This window comes from Homarus americanus, unplaced genomic scaffold, assembly GCF_018991925.1.
Source record: "Homarus americanus isolate GMGI-L3 unplaced genomic scaffold, GMGI_Hamer_2.0 scaffold40248, whole genome shotgun sequence".
NCBI classification, from domain to species: Eukaryota; Metazoa; Arthropoda; class Malacostraca; order Decapoda; family Nephropidae; genus Homarus; species Homarus americanus.
In genome coordinates this window covers 6,610,274-6,628,422 of record NW_024712526.1, presented here as the reverse complement: position 1 = coordinate 6,628,422, position 18,149 = coordinate 6,610,274, and the positions used below count along the sequence as shown (strand labels likewise).

The 18,149-nt window shown below is 42.6% G+C and overlaps 1 protein-coding gene across 1 annotated transcript; it reads right to left on the bottom strand.

Annotated features, from left to right (window-relative positions):
- Window positions 1-9,504: 9,504 nt before the first annotated feature.
- LOC121861609 (sodium/glucose cotransporter 5-like) lies at window positions 9,505-14,446 on the bottom strand. The gene is made up of 6 exons (XM_042359483.1): window positions 14,224-14,446; window positions 11,741-11,812; window positions 10,923-11,027; window positions 10,627-10,791; window positions 10,292-10,490; window positions 9,505-10,129 (listed from the first exon to the last, which is right to left on the bottom strand). Exons 1-6 carry the CDS (start codon window positions 14,320-14,322, stop codon window positions 9,891-9,893), a joined length of 879 nt encoding a protein of 292 aa, XP_042215417.1. The 5' UTR covers window positions 14,323-14,446; the 3' UTR covers window positions 9,505-9,890.
- Window positions 14,447-18,149: the final 3,703 nt, after the last annotated feature.

Genomic DNA, 18,149 nt, shown 5'->3' with positions numbered 1-18,149 from the left:
CACAACAGGTACTTTGCCAGTGAGCCACCATACTGTGTTGAATAGTATATACACCAGTGTCAACATTAGATCGGGTCAAAAAGGGCATATATATTTTAAATTGCAATTTAGAATTTGTAATAATCTAGAAAAGTTGCTCCTATACAAAGTTTATCAAACTCCAACATATGGTATTAGTCTTGTATTATTACAGTAAAAGATGGCACCAATTTGCAGCCCTTAACTAATACTACGTAGATCTATCCATACTATTAATACTGAAATGTGCTCCTTAATTTGGGTTACTTGATCAACAAACACCTTTCCCTCAATACCAATATTTTGTTCTTTTTTCCATCAGTATATAATACAGTTATCTCTTATTTTTCCTCTTCAGTGTACAACAGTTTACATTACCCATCATCATCTCTGACGTTTACCTGGAGCTGCTGGAGGCTGCCCACCATCCGTGCCTCCACACTCGCCTATTTTATTTTTCTAAGTCGCACATTTTCACCTATATGAAGGCGCCAATTCATGATACAAGTGCTAACAAATTATGTTTAATGAATATTGTTCACTTCTTTGATAACTGCCCTGATCACACGGCACGAGAGATGAAACGCTGGTCAGAGGAAAGGTCGAATGAAATTGACCTCTTGGACTGGCCATCTAAATCTCCAGGTCCATATTCAATAAGTTTCTTTCAGTTAAACAATGTAACTTTTCCTTTACCCAATAGAATAATAATGTTGTATTTTTTATTGAAACATTTAATATCACAAATATAATATTGTATAGGGCCATTGCTTGTGTTAAGCGATTACTATGACTGTTTGTGAGTACTACCCAGACCTCAACCCTATAGAGACCATTTGGCCCCAGATAGTGAACGCGTGGGAACCTGAAGACAAGCTAAACACTGGTCCCGACTCCTCCTACACACCCAGGACGGGTGTGAGCAGTTTGTGAGGAACCAACCACCTATGTAACCTTGTGTCTCAGTCCCAAGAAGGCTCTAGGGGGCTATATAAAAGGGAGGCCATTGGACAGGCTATTGATATTCTGTATGACCTGTGTTGGTAAATATTAAAAGTAAATGTGATTTCCACCCTCGTATTTTTCAATATTTATCCTCATATCTACGTTATTATAAATATCTAATTACTGGTGATTAAAACCTGAACAACAACTTAAAAAAATGATAAATATAGAAATGGAAGGTACATTATAATAATGTATTAGCCCGTCAGACAGACCGTAATACTTATATTAATGTGGGCTACAAACATTATGTTTATATAATTACATCACCCGCGGTAACTAGCCTATGAGCCGCGGTTAAGATACTAAACGCATGGGCAATATTTCTATATTGTGGGTTAGTTTTTATAAGACACAATTGAAGTGATTGTGATTGTGGTGATAGTGTTGTGATTTTGGTGATGATGAAGATTGTGGTGATGGTGAAATGATTGTGGTGATGGTGGTGAAGCGATTGGTAGTGATTTTGGTGATAGTGAAGTGATTATTGGCAAATGATTATGATGGTAGTGATTGTGGTACATTCTTCAGTATTATTTAAGTGGGTGAAAGGAATCAATAGAGGAGATATAGATAAAGTTCTTATCATATCCGAGCAGGATGAGACCTCAAAGTAGCAACAGTTTAAATTGGATAAGTTTAGGTTTAGGAGGGAGTAAAGGAAGGAACTGGTTCACAAACAGGGTGGTGTGGCGAACAGGTTGCTGCTTTGTACTGGGTCTTTGGAGCGCTATAACTCCCCTACATTCACCTCCACAGTGACCAACTGATGTACTCAAGATGGATCTGATTGTTCCTGGCTACAATATTTGACTGTCAGGTGAACAAGGTAACACCGCCTCTTACACTGGGATTTAAAACGCTCATAGAAATCGTGTTTGGTTTAAACAAGATAAAATTATGAAATCACGAAGATATGGCAGCAGCCCATCTTATATCACCTGAAGATTAACTACCCTAACACCCCCCTCCCTCCCTCCTACCAAAAGTGGCACTTCTGTGTATAACAAGTAAAATCTGATTGGGTGCCTAATCTTCATGTGATGGCTAATGTCGAGCTGAGTTTGGCTGCGCTGAGTGGTTAGTTGCTTATATTGTTACATACGTTTTAGCCTAAAAGTGCTGTTTACATTTTGTTCCCGACAAACATAGACCCCTTAGAACACTTATGAATACACCAATGAAGACTGAAGGCATAATGTACACAGTTAAGACATCTCTATTAAGGGAGCCACGAATAACCCAAAAGTATAGCAAATAAGGGTAAAATCTTAACGAATATCTGTTATACATACACAAAACATGTTTAATAATATTTTTAGTGCAATTTTGTAAAAATAATTTGTAAGATGAAATAATAAACAGCGAAAAACTTTCAGTATTGGTGAACGCTAAATTCCAAAGAGTTTGTGAACAAGGGAGATAACTCAGGTCCATCGTGATGCACTAACCTAACCTAACCTTACCTAACGAAAAGTAAATCATACAGCTATGTTAAATACCCCAAAGTAACAGAAACATCGGTAATTATATCTCCATTTTGGATAGGTGACTCTTTGGAATTTAGCGTTTTTCGCTGTTTATTATTTCATTATTTTGACTACATTTCAATGAAAACATTATCAATCAGGTTTGTGATGTAAAACATATGATAGATTAAGATTTTACCTAATTCTTCTTTCTTTTGGGTACTAAGTATTTGAGTACTTTTGGAAATTAGATTTGCACGCCTCTTTTATTCGCGACTGGGAACAACCACTTATAAGGTTTGATCATGGACACGATTAGGTGTTAATCTAATGTTCATAATCCTCTAAAGCCGTGTTAAAGGACTCCGTATAAATGCTAAACCGAATAATGGTCTTGGGGAGTAGGTCGGGTTAATCAGCGTGGGTGGTCGCCTTGTTCTGGTACCTAACCTTAAACTCCTACAACCAAATCACGTTGAAATGGATTTCTACCCCAGTGAAGCTGTCAAGATCATTAGGTATAATTAAATCCCAGTCATCAACATTTCTATACAATTAATGGGCTATCGAATTGACGTAGATTGGAGAGAGAAATATGTTGTAAGGGAAATATACACAGCGACATACCTTATATTTTTCAACACCAACACACACCTGATGGCGTCTGTATTTTATAATCCTTGACAACTGGATGTATTAATTTAGGAGCATTTTGTAAACGTTAACTTCCGTCACACACCCACTAATCGCCTCGATTGTCTCACTACTGGCCGGCTCCCTCCCTCCACGTCTGGCTGTCCCTGGTCTAAAGTTCATCCACATCTCCACCACACACTGAACCATCTCCGAAATGCTGAACGCCGGCAGCCAGGGTATGAGATTGTTTGGTTCACACTCAGGATGGGATGGAGAAAGGAAACTCACAATGTGCTCTCTATATGCATGTTGTATTGGATGTACAATGCAGCTTGGTGCTGGGAAGGCAGCATGGTTACAAGCGTGATGTAGAGAGCTGGTTGGTGAGGACGCTCAGAGAAGGACAGCTTGTGGGTCGCCATGCTCGCCAGCGGGAGAGAGGACCGCCAGGCAGGCGGAGGAGGGAGGTGTTGCTGGCTGGTTGGTGTAGGTTGAAAGAGAGAGATCACCACGAGGTCAGGTCTTAAATAGCGGGGGTAGGCGTGGCTTAGCAGTTGACCCCCGCTCCGTGGTGTATGGCGGCGCTGGTTGACCTAGACCACGAGGCATACACTGGGGAATTGGTGGGGTCGGCTAGGCAGCGACAAACAGCGTTTGTAGGGGAGAATTCCACTACACGCTCTTGTGGTGTTGAAGCACATGATATAAAGCGTCACTTGTGAACCTTAGAAATAACACTTAATCGGATGGCTGGCGTGGCCATATTTGTTTTGCTTAATTTGACACCATAAGAAAGTACTGATACCTTCCAAAGTGACAACTGAGAGCTCGACTCCCAGACACTGAACCACCCGATCGACCTTCCATCTAACCGACGCTCTTGTAATGATAAGGACCGGATATTACATGTAAATGCTCACTAACAGAAAAACTGAGTTGCTTCTGCAGGAAATAATGGGAAACGTTTTTTATTCAGCTGATCAACAAAAATCACAGATGGTTCAGAGAAATGTGGCTCCAAGTTCGACTTCTGATTCAGCGCTTCCTTTGTGGTTACCAGCCACTCAGAACTCATGATACAAACGACAGGTTGACATATTCCCATAGGTAGAGGTTCTGCATGATGAATACATTCTGAATAAATTACACGTAATGTCATGTAGATAATCAGAATTTATTGCATGTGCCAAACAAAGATTTTTATTTGGTATATTACGATATATTTATTTTTATGAGAAAATCTACAAAATGGCGTAAACGAACCGAAATAACCACAGATTTGTACCAACTGACACTGCTGGTAGTCTAGGCGGGCGGGGAGAGGGCTCAGGGGTGGTAATGTGTGGTGTGTGTGGTAATGTGTGGTGTGTTTGATGATAGATGATGATGATGATGATGATGACGATAATGATGGAGTATATGTGATGACGACGATGATGATGAATGATGATAAATAATGAATGATGACGATAATGATGGCATATATGTGATGACGATGATGATGAATGATGATAAATAATGAAAGATGATGATAATGATGGTGATGATGAATAATGGGGATGATTGATGCTGCTGAATGATCCCCAGTTATTATAAGACAATTCATCATCACTACACACACACTTAGTTTGATTTACAGGGGTGAGGTTAGGTTAGGTTTCATTTCACCCCACATTATGGCTTCGTCCCAGTGCAATAATAACCTACCTCAAAGTTCCTCATTTACTATTTATGAATGTTCAGTCATACTAATTCCCTCAGTAGCAAACCTCTGGATGAAAGGCTAAATATAAAATAATAATACACGCGTAGATGATAGTGGCGTAGTTACCAGGGGCGTATCCAAAGGCCGAGTATTTTTGTTTACCATATATAAGAACACCTGATATCGGGACACAAGCCATCTGGGTGGTTAGTTTATCCAATGTTGGTGCAGGTGAAAACCGGAAATCGTGCTACGTCAGACATACATTTAAACCAGAGGCGATTCGAACCCTGGACTTATGGGAGAGAAATACCCACGTTACGATATACAACCCAAGATCCAAGTGAACCCCTGCTCTTGGTTCGTCTCCTCCCTGGCTGGATTTTCTCCTGAAGTGATTGCCCTCGGTGGACCGCTCCCGAAATCCTACGTGAACCCTGTTATTCTCTGCAAATACCACCTCTCCAGGATCGCCCACTGGTCCCCAGGTAGGGTCGTCCTCTACACTGATGGTTCTGTTGACCCCGCTATAGGTTGGGCCGGGGCTGGTGTCTACACCTCCCGTCCTGATGCCCCTGAGCCTATCAAACTGTCTCTCAGAGTTTCTGACGGGGCATCCTCCACTCAGGCGGAACTAATAGCCCTCCTTGCTGCCCTTCTCGCTGAGGAAGAAGCAGATGGTTTCTGCCCCTTGCTTGTCTGCTGCGATTCCAGGTCTGCTCTCGACGGGATCGCATTTGGATCAGGGGAAAATAAGGACCTCATCCTCCGAATACGAGGGTTAACATCCACACTTCAGGATGCAGGCCGTCCTGTGACATTCCTATGGATACCCAGTCATGTCGGTATCTTGGGGAATGAGGCAGCAGATGGCCTTGCCAAGACTGGCTGCAACAAGGCCACACCTGACTACGTTGTTCCTCGAACACTTTTACAGATTAGGACCCAAATTCGCCGCAAACAGAGAGAAGCTCGGGAAGCAGCCATCCCCCTGGACTCCCCGCCCACCTGGTACGATGTCCTCCGTAAACTTCCTGACCTCTCGTATGTCTACGGGAAAGGGTCGCGGAAAGGGGACGTGATTGCTGCCCGTATCATCATTGGGTATGACTTTGCTTGGGAGATTGGTATCCCCGCATCCCCTGAGCAACGCTCTTGTGCATTATGCAGAAGACCCGACAGCCGCACCCTTATCCACTACCTCCTAAGATGTCCCCACACACAACGCTTCCGTGACGCCTGCTGGACCACCACTCCACGACCCCCTGACGGAGACACGATGATCATCCCCATACTGGCCAGATATTTTGTAAATAACATTGATTATGTGTTAAAGGAGTGTCCTTCCTTCCTTAGGCTTTAGTAAGCCCCTTTATAATATTTATACTGTATATACTTGTGACACTTGCCAGATGCTTCTGGTGTTATTGAACAGGGATACCTAGTGACGGCACTAGGATCCCGCTTCCTCTATCAAGGAATAAACAATTGAAATTGAATTGATTCAAGTGACGCAGCATATGGGCCCCGGTGGCGATACCTACCACTCTTACCCTAACAAAAACTTCAACTGAACAAGGTGTTTAACGTGACATAACCAGGCCGATAACCCTCATGTATGCATGTATGTATGTATGTATGTATGAGTGTATGTATGATTTTTACTCAATAAATTCATACAAAATCAAGGTCCCAGTACAGGTGGATAGGTACCCAGCACTGCAACAACAATATACCGATACTAATTCTAAGATTTTATTCATATGTCCACATATTAGCTTAGGTTAGTAGCCATCTTAATAGCAGTATTATCTGTCTATCCACATGCTAACTTTGGTTAATAGCCATCTTAATAGCAGCACTATCTATCTAGCCACATACTAGCTTAGGTTAATAGCCATCCTAATAGCAGTATTTTCTGTCCGAGCCACGGCATCCACAACTCCAGTACACACGGCGGAGAGCTACCCTACCGCCTCCTCCTCCCTGGACCCCACAGTACAACAACACAACTTGTTATCACCTTACCTTCACTCAACTGCTAATAACCACAGCGTAGAGTCCTGGAACTGTCCACCGCCTCACGCTGAAGTCCACCAAGATGAGGATGTAAATCTGTCCATCACTCACCCTTGGATTCACTGTCCACCGCCTCGTAGTGAATCAGGAGGCTGAGGTGGAACTGGGTCCCTCCGTTGATGAGGACCCCCAAAGGTGTAGAGGTACTCTTCCCGTCACTCACCCTTGGGTGTGCAGTCCACCGCCTCGTACTGAATCAGCTGGCTGATGTGGAACTGGGTTTGCTGACCACAGTATTCGCCGCCACCCTCTCAAGGGTTCGGGGATCACTGTGAGAGGCCACAGGGGTGCAGGTAGAACTCGCCCTCCGTCGCTGGTTCTGGCAAACATCACAAGTCCTCTTCTGTTTCTTTATTTTCCACCTTTAACTTCACATTCAAAATTTCTTAGAGTCCCCTCAAATGTACTAGTAATCATTTCGTAGTACAATATATGCGTTTGCACAAACTGCTGACAAGAGTGCAATTATCCGCGGTCTGTGTCCCTGTTCGGGCTCCAATTGTCATGGTTTTAGTATGAATCGGTGGTAGTAGGAGTGGATTATATTATATAAAGATAATAATATGTCGTATTTCTTATTTCTTACCGTAGAGTTCGATACCTTCACACTGGTTACTTACAGGAGATTATGGCGTATCTACGTAGAAGTTCACTCCACCACTCGACATTCCATGATTTATACTTGATAAATGATGATTTAATGAATTCATTTAATTTTCAACATCCATCTAAGTTATTGGTTATACTATGTCATAACCAATCAGTCATTACCTTTAGTAATAATAAGATAGGATCACAGATACGGGCAGATAATTGCACTTACATTTATTTGTCAAGCTTCCATACAATGATTTACAATTTGCATGGATATATGATTTACTCACGTTCACGCTGTAATAAAATTAATCTTCTAAAACAGGGAATTTCCAACTTGGGGACACATGTGATTACTCTACTGTGGTATGACTTAACAGAGCCTTAATTCTTCAAGTGATACATTTACTGCCAGCCTGGATTGCTTTTGTTGCAACCAGGCTTCATCACAAGAACTTCTTCCCACGGCCATAACAACAAAAAGGTACTCTTGGGTTACCACACATAGTCTCGCGTCACTGACAGTCACTGGACGGTTGTCGCGGCAAGTAGAACTGGTAAGCGTGACTTGAATTAACCATTAGGTGCAATAGACCAGCCTGGATTGCTTTTGTCGCAACCAGGCTTCCACACGTGATATTTCCACGGGGATAACAAACCTAGGTTAACACACTTAGTCTCGTGTCGATCACGGTCACTGTAGACGGGTGTCGTGCAGGAGAACTCTGTAAGCGTGAATTAATTAACCATTTACTGTAGGTTTGATAGGCCAGCCTGGATTGCTCTTGTCGCAACCAGGCATCCACACGTGATATTTCCACGGGGATAACAACCTAGGTTAAAACCCTTAGTCTTGTGTCGACGACGGTTCACAGGATGGAGTGGCGGTGGAGGACTCTGTGTGGTGTGGTGTCCCGCCCCCTTTCAGGAGGGAGAGGATGGAGACGACGTCTTAACTAACCCATGGCTCAGGGGGTACTACTTAAAATGAGGTTTTTGGGTGTGAAGCGATGAACAGTACAACACTGTTTCACTGCCCACCCCCCTAAAGGCTGGCTGACATACACTAATTGAAAAATACATGTCCCAGTTATGCCTCGCCGGGCGTCTTATCTCTGGTAAAACAAGCTTTGGAGTTGGTTGCGTGGGTAAGCCTAACGCAACCCATGACAACTATTATTATTATTACTATTATTATTATTATAAATATTATTATTATTATTATTATTATTATTATTATTATTATTATTATTTGGGGTTTTAGGCCGTGAGACGTGAGTTAATGTTCGACTGATGACTCGCTCTTTGCTCATGAAAAATATCAAAATCATCAAATATTAATTTATTTTTCTTTCTAGGGTGTGTAGATGGGAGGAAGGGTGTGGGGTTGGAGGTAGGGTGTGTGGATGGGAGGTACAGTAGGGTGTGGGGATGGGAGGAGGGGGTGGGTGGAAGGGTGGGTGGATGGGAGGGAGAGTGTGTGGATGCGGGGAAGGGTTTGTTATTTATTTTAGATTGTTTGGCTCTCTGAGGCTGGCTTGAGGTTTACGGCTGACTAGCTGAAGTGAACGGCTGGCTGGTTTAGGTGAATGACTAACTGGCTGAGGTGAATGGCTGGCTGGGCTGAGGCAAATATCTGGCTGGCCAAGAACCCCACCAAACAGATCCTTAATGCCAGACAGGCTGCATGTCGTCATTGGCAAGTACTGGGCAGAAACTGGCTCCAGAATGTATCTGCACCTGCGCCAGTGTTGGTCAAGTCTGGTCTTGAATGAGCTCACTCTCGGTGCTGTCACACTCTCTGGCAGAGTGTGCCAAGAGTTTACAAACTCAGAAAAAGTTTACAAACTCAGAAAAAGCTTGCCTTGACAATTTTCCGAACTTGTGGCTTCTTCAACCATAAGCTGTGACCACCCGCCCTGCTAGGCTAGTGGGGCACGTCCCCCAGCTCCAGGTATGAACCCTCGACTGAGTAATGCCCTCTGAGTTGTTTATAAACTTCAATTAAGTCGCCCCTTGACCACCTGTAGTATAAGCTACGCAATTCCTGTCGGGGGAGGGATATAAATTTGCCCCACTTAAGAGTTGTTTTTAAATATGAAGCACTTTAATCTCCACTATGTGGAGATTAAAGATTCACATGGTATATTGTGCGTGTAAACTGAGAATATGAACAAGTACTGTGTGTACTTGTCCTCTACATCGCCCCGCACTTCGCGAGACACCTGAAGACGGAATGGTGGAAGAGGGGACGAAGTACAGTATGCTAAACAGTGAAAAAATAGGGACAAGATTTTCAAGTTTCTTTAGTAGTTAATTAAAACCCATTTTTACGTCTTCACCCATTAAAAAAATGGCCGCCACTGAGAGGTATAATAATCCTACTACTGTACTGTGCTCACCTGATCAGTGCACCAGTACCAGACCTGTATGGACGCCATGCCAAAGGTCATCCCAACCCAGGGATATTCACTCTTGGAGGGGTCCAGTGTCCTCAGTAGACTCATGTAGTCAGGGGGAACCTCGCCACAGGACTTGTTATTGACGCCCATGGCCCTGATGGAGGCCTTGGCGTATGGAAAACGTTCTACTAAGCTGTAGTAGCCGCCCACCGCGTGAAAAGCTGCATCAGGCGAAAGTATCACTAAGTGCTTGCTGCTAAGTTACTTATATATGCCAAACAGCTCGATAGTATGAGCAGTATGTCAAGGAATAAAAGTTTAATACGCTGATATGCCACAGGGATGATCTAATTAAAGTAATTCACACAATACCATTAACTCACATTTAACCATGAGGACTAAGGATCCCATCACCATAAGTACCATCTGCACCAGATCAGTGTAGACGACAGTGGTGAGGCCGCCCACAATGGTGAACACTGCCGCCACCCCCAGCAGGAAGAATACGCTGATGTACAACCACTCGTCTGAACTCTTGTTGAGAGCCAGCTGGATAAACAGCGCCCCGGCGTATAGGTCAGCCTATAGCCATGACAAAATATAATATATAGGTAAGTCTTGTTATGGTAAAATATACATAACAGCCATGCCCCCCCCCCCTCCTACATATATACAGTATGTATTTATATATAATCTCTGTGAGCGTTAGTTAACTTACTGCAATCTTGGTGAAAATGTAGAGTGTGAGAGAGAGGCAGGAGAGGTAGACCCGGATTCTTTGGCCGCCAAACCTCAGCCTGAGGTACTCTGGCATGGTATACACGCCACTGCTCATGTATACGGGCACGAACAACCACCCTAACATCAGCAACCCGTAGATAGCCTGCAAGTTGACAAGAGAGCGTAGCTACAGGAGACCTCTCAGGTACGAGAACCATCTCAGCAACAGTAACTCGCAGTAACTACAGGATAGAAACTACTTGTCTAATAATTATCACCTCTAACTTAACTTACCGCTTGTTCGTAGCCGTGTGCTGCAAGACCAGAAGCTGCTCCTGCTCCTGCCAGCCCGATAAAATGACCCGAACCGATGTTGCTGGCGAACAGTGAAGCGCCCACCTGAAAGAAGGATTACAGGTTACTCCTATAAGAAATAGCGCCACCCTATATGACAACATCATGAACGGGGGAGCAACCTTAATAGGCCGAGCTGTAAAAGGTTTTATTAGAGCTAATCCAACATATATTTAACTTTCCGAGTGTGCAAAGTTTTGTTGAAATTATTTCAGTACATAATTTTCTGAATAACTTATTGAAATACATATATCAATAGAACACCAAATTACTCGCAAAATGTGTCATCTTACTAGAAAGAAACGGGAGGCTGGTTAGTTTAAAGACACAGAAGGTCCAATGAGTACAAGGTTTGCTTATCAGCGTATGAAACACCTCTTTTGCACTGGGCAATTATTGACATAGTTCAATGAGGATTTGCAATGTACCCTGCACTGCACTTGACGCCTTCACTTCCTCAACTGTGAAGTTTGGTACCTACTCTCAGGTATTGTATGCATTCCACTGCCTCATATAGCTTGAAATAATTGGTATAAGTGTGACCTCACCTCTGTATTTAATTTTCATTGGGTCACACATGATGGCAAAAGGCAAGAAAACATTTAACACGTTTTTATGTGGTCACTGTCTCCATGAACCATTTAAAACATGCGCTGCGATGTCAGTATTCCCACCCTAAGCGCAGTCCCACACTTGGGCGTGAGCAAAGCTTATACTCATTGGATCTTGGACACACATGATTTACACAACATACTTACAGGTATCCAGTGTAAGTTGCGGGAGGCGAGGAAGTAACTGGAGATGCTGTCTTTCTTATTCTTTCTCGACGACTGTTGGAGAAATATCTGTTTGTTTACTCTTTTGCTGGTGAATTATGAAGGATTTTACTTGTTTTGCCAAATTTTGTTTTATAACTTTCCTAATTACCAGGAGGCTAAACTTTCTCCACCACTACCGTGAAAGTAGGACTTCACTGTTGTGAAAGTTGAGCTTTTTCCACCTCTGTTGTGGAGTTACTGTAGCTCTTGCTCCACCAGTGTTATCCAGGCAAACCTTTTACCATTCACGAGGAAGTTAAATAAGAAACTTAAAAACAGATCATAATTAATAAAGTAGCAAGATAAAAATAAGTATTAAAATAATAATAAATAACACTTCACTGTTCGTGGTAAAATAGTTTATCTCACTAGTGTTAAGCTTAACCATCCTCATGATCTACTATACTTACCCACATAATCGGTTCAGAACTGTATAGTACGTCCTTGGATATGCAGTATTAGTAAACCCGAAAACATGCCTTAGTAGACGCCTCACTAATAAGTACAGTAATATCCACTTGTAAAGGTATAATAAATAAGTACAATTCTGAAAATACATTAAACATGAATTATCTAACTTAACCAAAGCTAAATACATCTAAACTAACGAAGGGGTGTTTGCTCTTTGTGTCGAGTATGTACAGTATGGTGTCGGAGTACTTATACACTAAGGTCGGTTTTGTACATTCTATTTGTAAAGGCAGGCTGTGGAACGGACGTTATCCCACAATTTGCCCCTCACCTTGGCAACAAAATGTTTTAACAGCTGCCTTAGGTCTACCGGGGAAGTATAAACTTAAACTGAATTAATTTTCAGTTGTAGAAGTTCAATACCGGTAAATTAACGTCCATTGTTATTAAAATAGATTAAATTGAAACAGCTGCAAGTATTGTAACAGTTTAAGAAAAAGGGACATTTACTAAGCCTGCTGTTTAAAAAGATAGACATTTGGCCTTATGATATTTATGTATGTACAGGTACACGTAAAGTTTTTGCAAATATTTAAAAAAGAACTATCGAATATAGATATTTTGGTGGCTTTAAGATTTGTTATTCAGTCTAGAGGGGTTACCTGCGCATCCGCTTATGAAAAGTTTCCTTGAGTCTGACCTCGACTTCCCTTCTCAAGGTTACTGTACCTCGCCTCCAAAGCTGTGCTGGAGCGCACCAAACCCTAACATATTCTGTCTTTCTTTCTTTTTTCAGTAAACCCATTCTGGTAAGTAACCCCTTCGACGGTATGTTGATTCAGGCAAGTATAATATACCATACAGAGTTGTTCCCTGTTGTTTGCTTGACAAAACATAAAACTTATTAGTGCATTTATATTCTACCATTTCGTGAGTCGGTAACCGTAGAGCGTGGTAACACAGGTGACAAAAATAAACAAAAAAAAGTATGAAGTGGCCTTATAACGGTGGTGTGGGACTGGTGAGGTCCACCACCATCGACTTCCCTCCCACACCCTTCCCACATTCCGTATACACTTCACGCCTCGGCATTCACCAATTTCGCTACGCTGTTACAGGAACTAGCAGACGACTCGTATAATCACTAAAATGCTGGTTCGACGACGTACTATATTACTAGTAACTAAATTCGAATCTACATGGAAATATTAATTTATCTTTTGTTTTAAAGGTGTTTGTAATTCAGCGTCAGAGCGTAGGTGTTTTCAGTCTGGGGCAGAAGCTCAAGGGAACTTAACATAATGCACTATGCATGGAATATGTTTATATATATATATATATATATATATATATATATATATATATATATATATATATATATATATATATATATATATATATATATACAGAGGCTTGTTGCAATAAACACACGAAACATCTGTCCAACTCTTCTACTTTTGAATTATTTACTAAGGTAATTTTGTAGTTTAATGCTTTGGAGTTTTTTATGATCCTAAATTACAGTATTTATTCAGGCATTTTACAGTTAGGAATTTATCTCGTACTAATGAACTTTTTGTTATATTACGATCACTAGCGATGGTTTTGCACTATTTAATATCTTCTGTATTAACTTCTTGCCTTTGGATCAAGGTTCTTGATAGACCGACTTAAACATGGGTTTTCGGTTTTGTGACTTGTATTTTTACTCTACAATGAAAACATTATTCGATGTTTGTAATAAAAAATTATACGAGTTTCTCAAGATTAGAAAAAACCTCATTATTTATCGCGAAAACAGCAGTAAACCTAACATTAAAAAAAATATTTCAGCTAAACATTTCTTTTTTACGAATACTGTAAGTGTATATCATTGATCTAACAGCAGTCTTACGGGATATTTGAAGGTCAGCTTAAACTCTTAAATGTTTCTGGTTTTACCTTTTGATGAATAAGGGATGTTTTTTTTTTTGTGTATTCCTCTTCTTATCTATGTTGCCAAAAGTACTTACCCAGATTCCGACAATCAGCACACAAAGGAAATAGACAGTGATGACCACGAAGTCAGGCCAAGTTAGGCGAGACCCACCCACCCCATCCACCTCCGCCATAGTGTCACCAACAACAAAGCTACTAGAGTGTCCTTCCAACAACAACTCTTCCCCACTCGTGTCCGCAGCAGAGTGACGGCCCAGACCTGATGCCCGTGGACCTGCAACTACAATTCATGCATCCACCAACACGCCGTGTGGGAACAGGTTCCTGCATTTCAAGGCTAGAAGGGCTTGCACTTTGTTAGGGGGTATAAATGTAAAGATGTTGTAGCATAGGCTATGTAGGAGATCTCGCACTAAGGATGGAGGTGAGAAGGGAACTCACCATGGCGTTATATATATATATATATATATATATATATATATATATATATATATATATATATATATATATATATATATATATATATATATATATATATATATGCTGATAACTACAAGGAAAAAGAAAACACGAAGTTCCCAAGCGCTTTCGTGTAATTCACATCTTCAGGGGTGAGTACAGACTAAGGAGAAGTACATAACAAGGTATATATATACAGAGGAGGGTGAGATCAGGTCCACAATGGTCAGGTATTAGGTAATGACCCTACTAATCTTCAAAAAACACCGCAGCAGTCGGTACTCAGGTCAGAGGGTAAGATAACCCAACCTTCTCACCTGGTTACAAATCTTCTTAATTACGAAATTATCCAGTTTGTACATACCATTACTCAAATTCATGTTGACGGATTCGGTATGTTTAATGAGACTGGATTCGATAATGTTCCTACTGTCAATTGAATTACAAGGTAATATTGAGGAGGCATTATCCCAGTCAATGCAATGCTTATTATCCCTCAAATGAACAAACAGAGCATTGGATTCCTGGCCTGTCCTAACACTATATTTATGTTGTTTAAGTCTAGTTACAAGATCTTTACGTGCCTGGCCTAAGTAAAACATATTACATTCCTTGCAAGGAACCTTATAAATGCAGCCACCTGTATTGTGGGGAGTTCTTGATTAATATATATATATATATATATATATATATATATATATATATATATATATATATATATATATATATATATATATATATATATATATATATATATATATATATATATATATATATATGTTAGGTGATCAGAGTAACGTTTTACCAAATTCGGCTTCGAGGTTCACGGTGCCATAAGCTCGTTGAACAGGCTTTGTGTGAAATATAACAGAGTCTAGAACTGCTTTCAGTATCCTGGTGGCCCAGAGGTAACGCTCCCTGGTCACAGGCATAAGATCGTGGGTTCGAATCCTGCAGGGTGAGGTGTTGATTATCAATATGTAGAAGTCTGCATGCTTTATTGGGCTAATGAAATATATATATGTATAACAAGTGATCGCGGGCTCTTCGTGCCCTTGTGAAAGTTTGAACGCTCGTGACAGCATACAGCGAATGAGGGTGCGCCAAGTCCGTAGACTTGCATGGTTAATTAAGGTGCGCCAAGCCTGTAGACTTCCATCGTAAATAAAATTGTTAATTAATGCCTTCCTAAAGAAACCATCGACATAGGACCAGGTTTGTTCCACTCTACGAATTTTTTGCGATTTTTCCACCAAGTTTGATGAAAAATGATTGTGCCGTTTCGGCTGCCCAGAACAGACAGACAGACACACGGCTAGTCCTATAGTATATTAGATATGTACAATGCAATACTAGGGAGTTGAGAGAAGTTCTTGTCTGTTTGAGAGCATTGAGTAGAATCCTTTTCACGGTTGTTTGTTGTTGTTGTTGAGATTGTCGGACCGTAGTCCGACACGGGCCTTTGCCTATAGGCGGCCCGTTTGGTGGTTCCGGCTGGAGCTCCAGGAGCAGCCAGACCGGATTGGGATTAGAGGTGGTCCCACCTGCAGATTGGAAGGATACTGCAGGTTGCAAGTGTGAGCGGACCCCCGATCAGTGGACGCTTACCACCAACCCCCACTCTTGGACGTGGTCAGTTTCGGAGTGGCGCGCCCCCCGAACTGGGGTCCGCACTTGCTGGGAGAGGATGCTTTCTAAGCTATCTGGGTGGTGGGTATCGTGTGATGACCCGGAGTAGGTGGTGAATGTGGTCTGTATGGGCCTTTCGGGTTAGAGTGGCCGCTGGTGTTGTGTGTGTTTCTTGGGAGATTTGAGTTCTGTTTCGGAGGCTTTGTGTGACCTCGCAGTCGAGGAGATAGTGTTCAAGTGGGTTGGCTGCTGGCTCCTGACAGTAGGTGCAATCCATGACGTCATTTCCGATCATCTGCCAGGAGCACTTGTACCCTAGTCGTAGTCGATGAAGGCTGACTTGGGTTTGTCTTGGAGTTTTCTTGTCAGCGAAAGGTGGTTCCCCTTTTGTGGCCGCCAGGTACCATTTGGCTGATTGGGAACCAGCGTTGAGTGCATGAAGGAAGCTCTTTTTGATGTGGAGCTTGCTAGTCTTTCTGAGGTGATTCTTGATCTGTTGCACACTTGCTGGAACTTGGATGTGTACGCTACTAGAACGTGTGGCTGCCTTGGCTGCTTCGTCTGCCACGTCGTTTCCTCCGATCCCTACATGACTGGGAATCCAGTGTAAGACGACTGGTCGGTTTTGGCTTTGGAATTCCTGTAGCTGTGCGAGGATCGAGGTGATGATGTGGACGTTGTCTCTTGGTTGACTGTGTTGCAGCGCCTGCATGGCCGATTTCGAGTCCGTGTGAATTATGATGGACTTGTTGTGTTGTGTTGCAGCGTGTTGTAGGGCCTTTGAGATTGCTACCAGTTCTGTTTGTAGGGTGGAGCAGTCATTGGAAAGTCTCCATTGGAGGGTCTGACCTTGGGTGTAGATCCGCTCCGGTGTCTCGGTGGCTATGGCTTCGAGAGTTATTTTTTTGAGGTCCTCCTTCTGGAGGTTGGCTTTACTATCGCCTAGGTCGGTAAATTTGAGTGTGGCTGGTGGAGGGCTCCATGGTGGAGGAACAGCGTAACCATTGTCTCGTGTGTCTTGGTTGTTCTTGACGAGTGTTTCTGCTTGCAGGTGTCGGATGACCTCGCTTGCCTCGTGCGACCAGGTGGCCCCTCGCACTCTGTGGTCGAGGTGGAGGGAGGCACTGATTCGAATCTTGGCAACTGTGGGCTTGTCTGCTCTACAGATTTTGGCGAGGAGACCGGCTGTCACCTGCTTGACTCGTACTGCCAGGGGTGGTAGTTCGGTTTCCATTTGCAGATTGCAAATTCTGGTCCACATGGGTGCTCCGAGCATGGTCCTGAGAGCATTGTTTTGGATGACTTCTAGCTTAGCTATTTGGTCTTCTCTCAGTCCAATGAGTGCTGGAGCACTGTAATCTACCAGCGATCTGATGGCGGCCGTGTAGTAGGCTTTGAGCACATGAAGGTTTGCTCCTGCGGTTGTGCTGGTGAGCGACCTCATTATATTGTGTCTGCTCTTCGTCCTGTGCCTGAGATACTCGAGTTGCGGCTTGAAGGTGAGTTTCTGGTCAAACCAGATTCCAAGACACTGGTGGGCGTTGGTCCAGACTACCGGCGTGTTTTGTATGGAGAGCATCTTGTCTGGTGTGTCTGTGCAGATGGCCATCGCTTTCGACTTGGCTGGATTTATCTTGAGTCCAAGTCTGTTGCACTCCTCTTCTATAAGTTGGAGTGCGTGTTGCGTGTTGGCTAGTCTGTTCGATCCTCTTACTATAAGCTGTAAGTCGTCTGCATAGCATAGGAGCTTGGCTGTTTGTCTGAAGGGAAGTTTGACTAGATTTTCCATCAGGACATTGAACAGCATTGGACTGAGGATGCCTCCTTGTGGGGTTCCGTTTTCGTGGACCCTGTAGCTTGAGGTTGCTCCCTGAAAGCGTACTCGTGCTTCTCTCTGTGTGAGGTAGTTCTG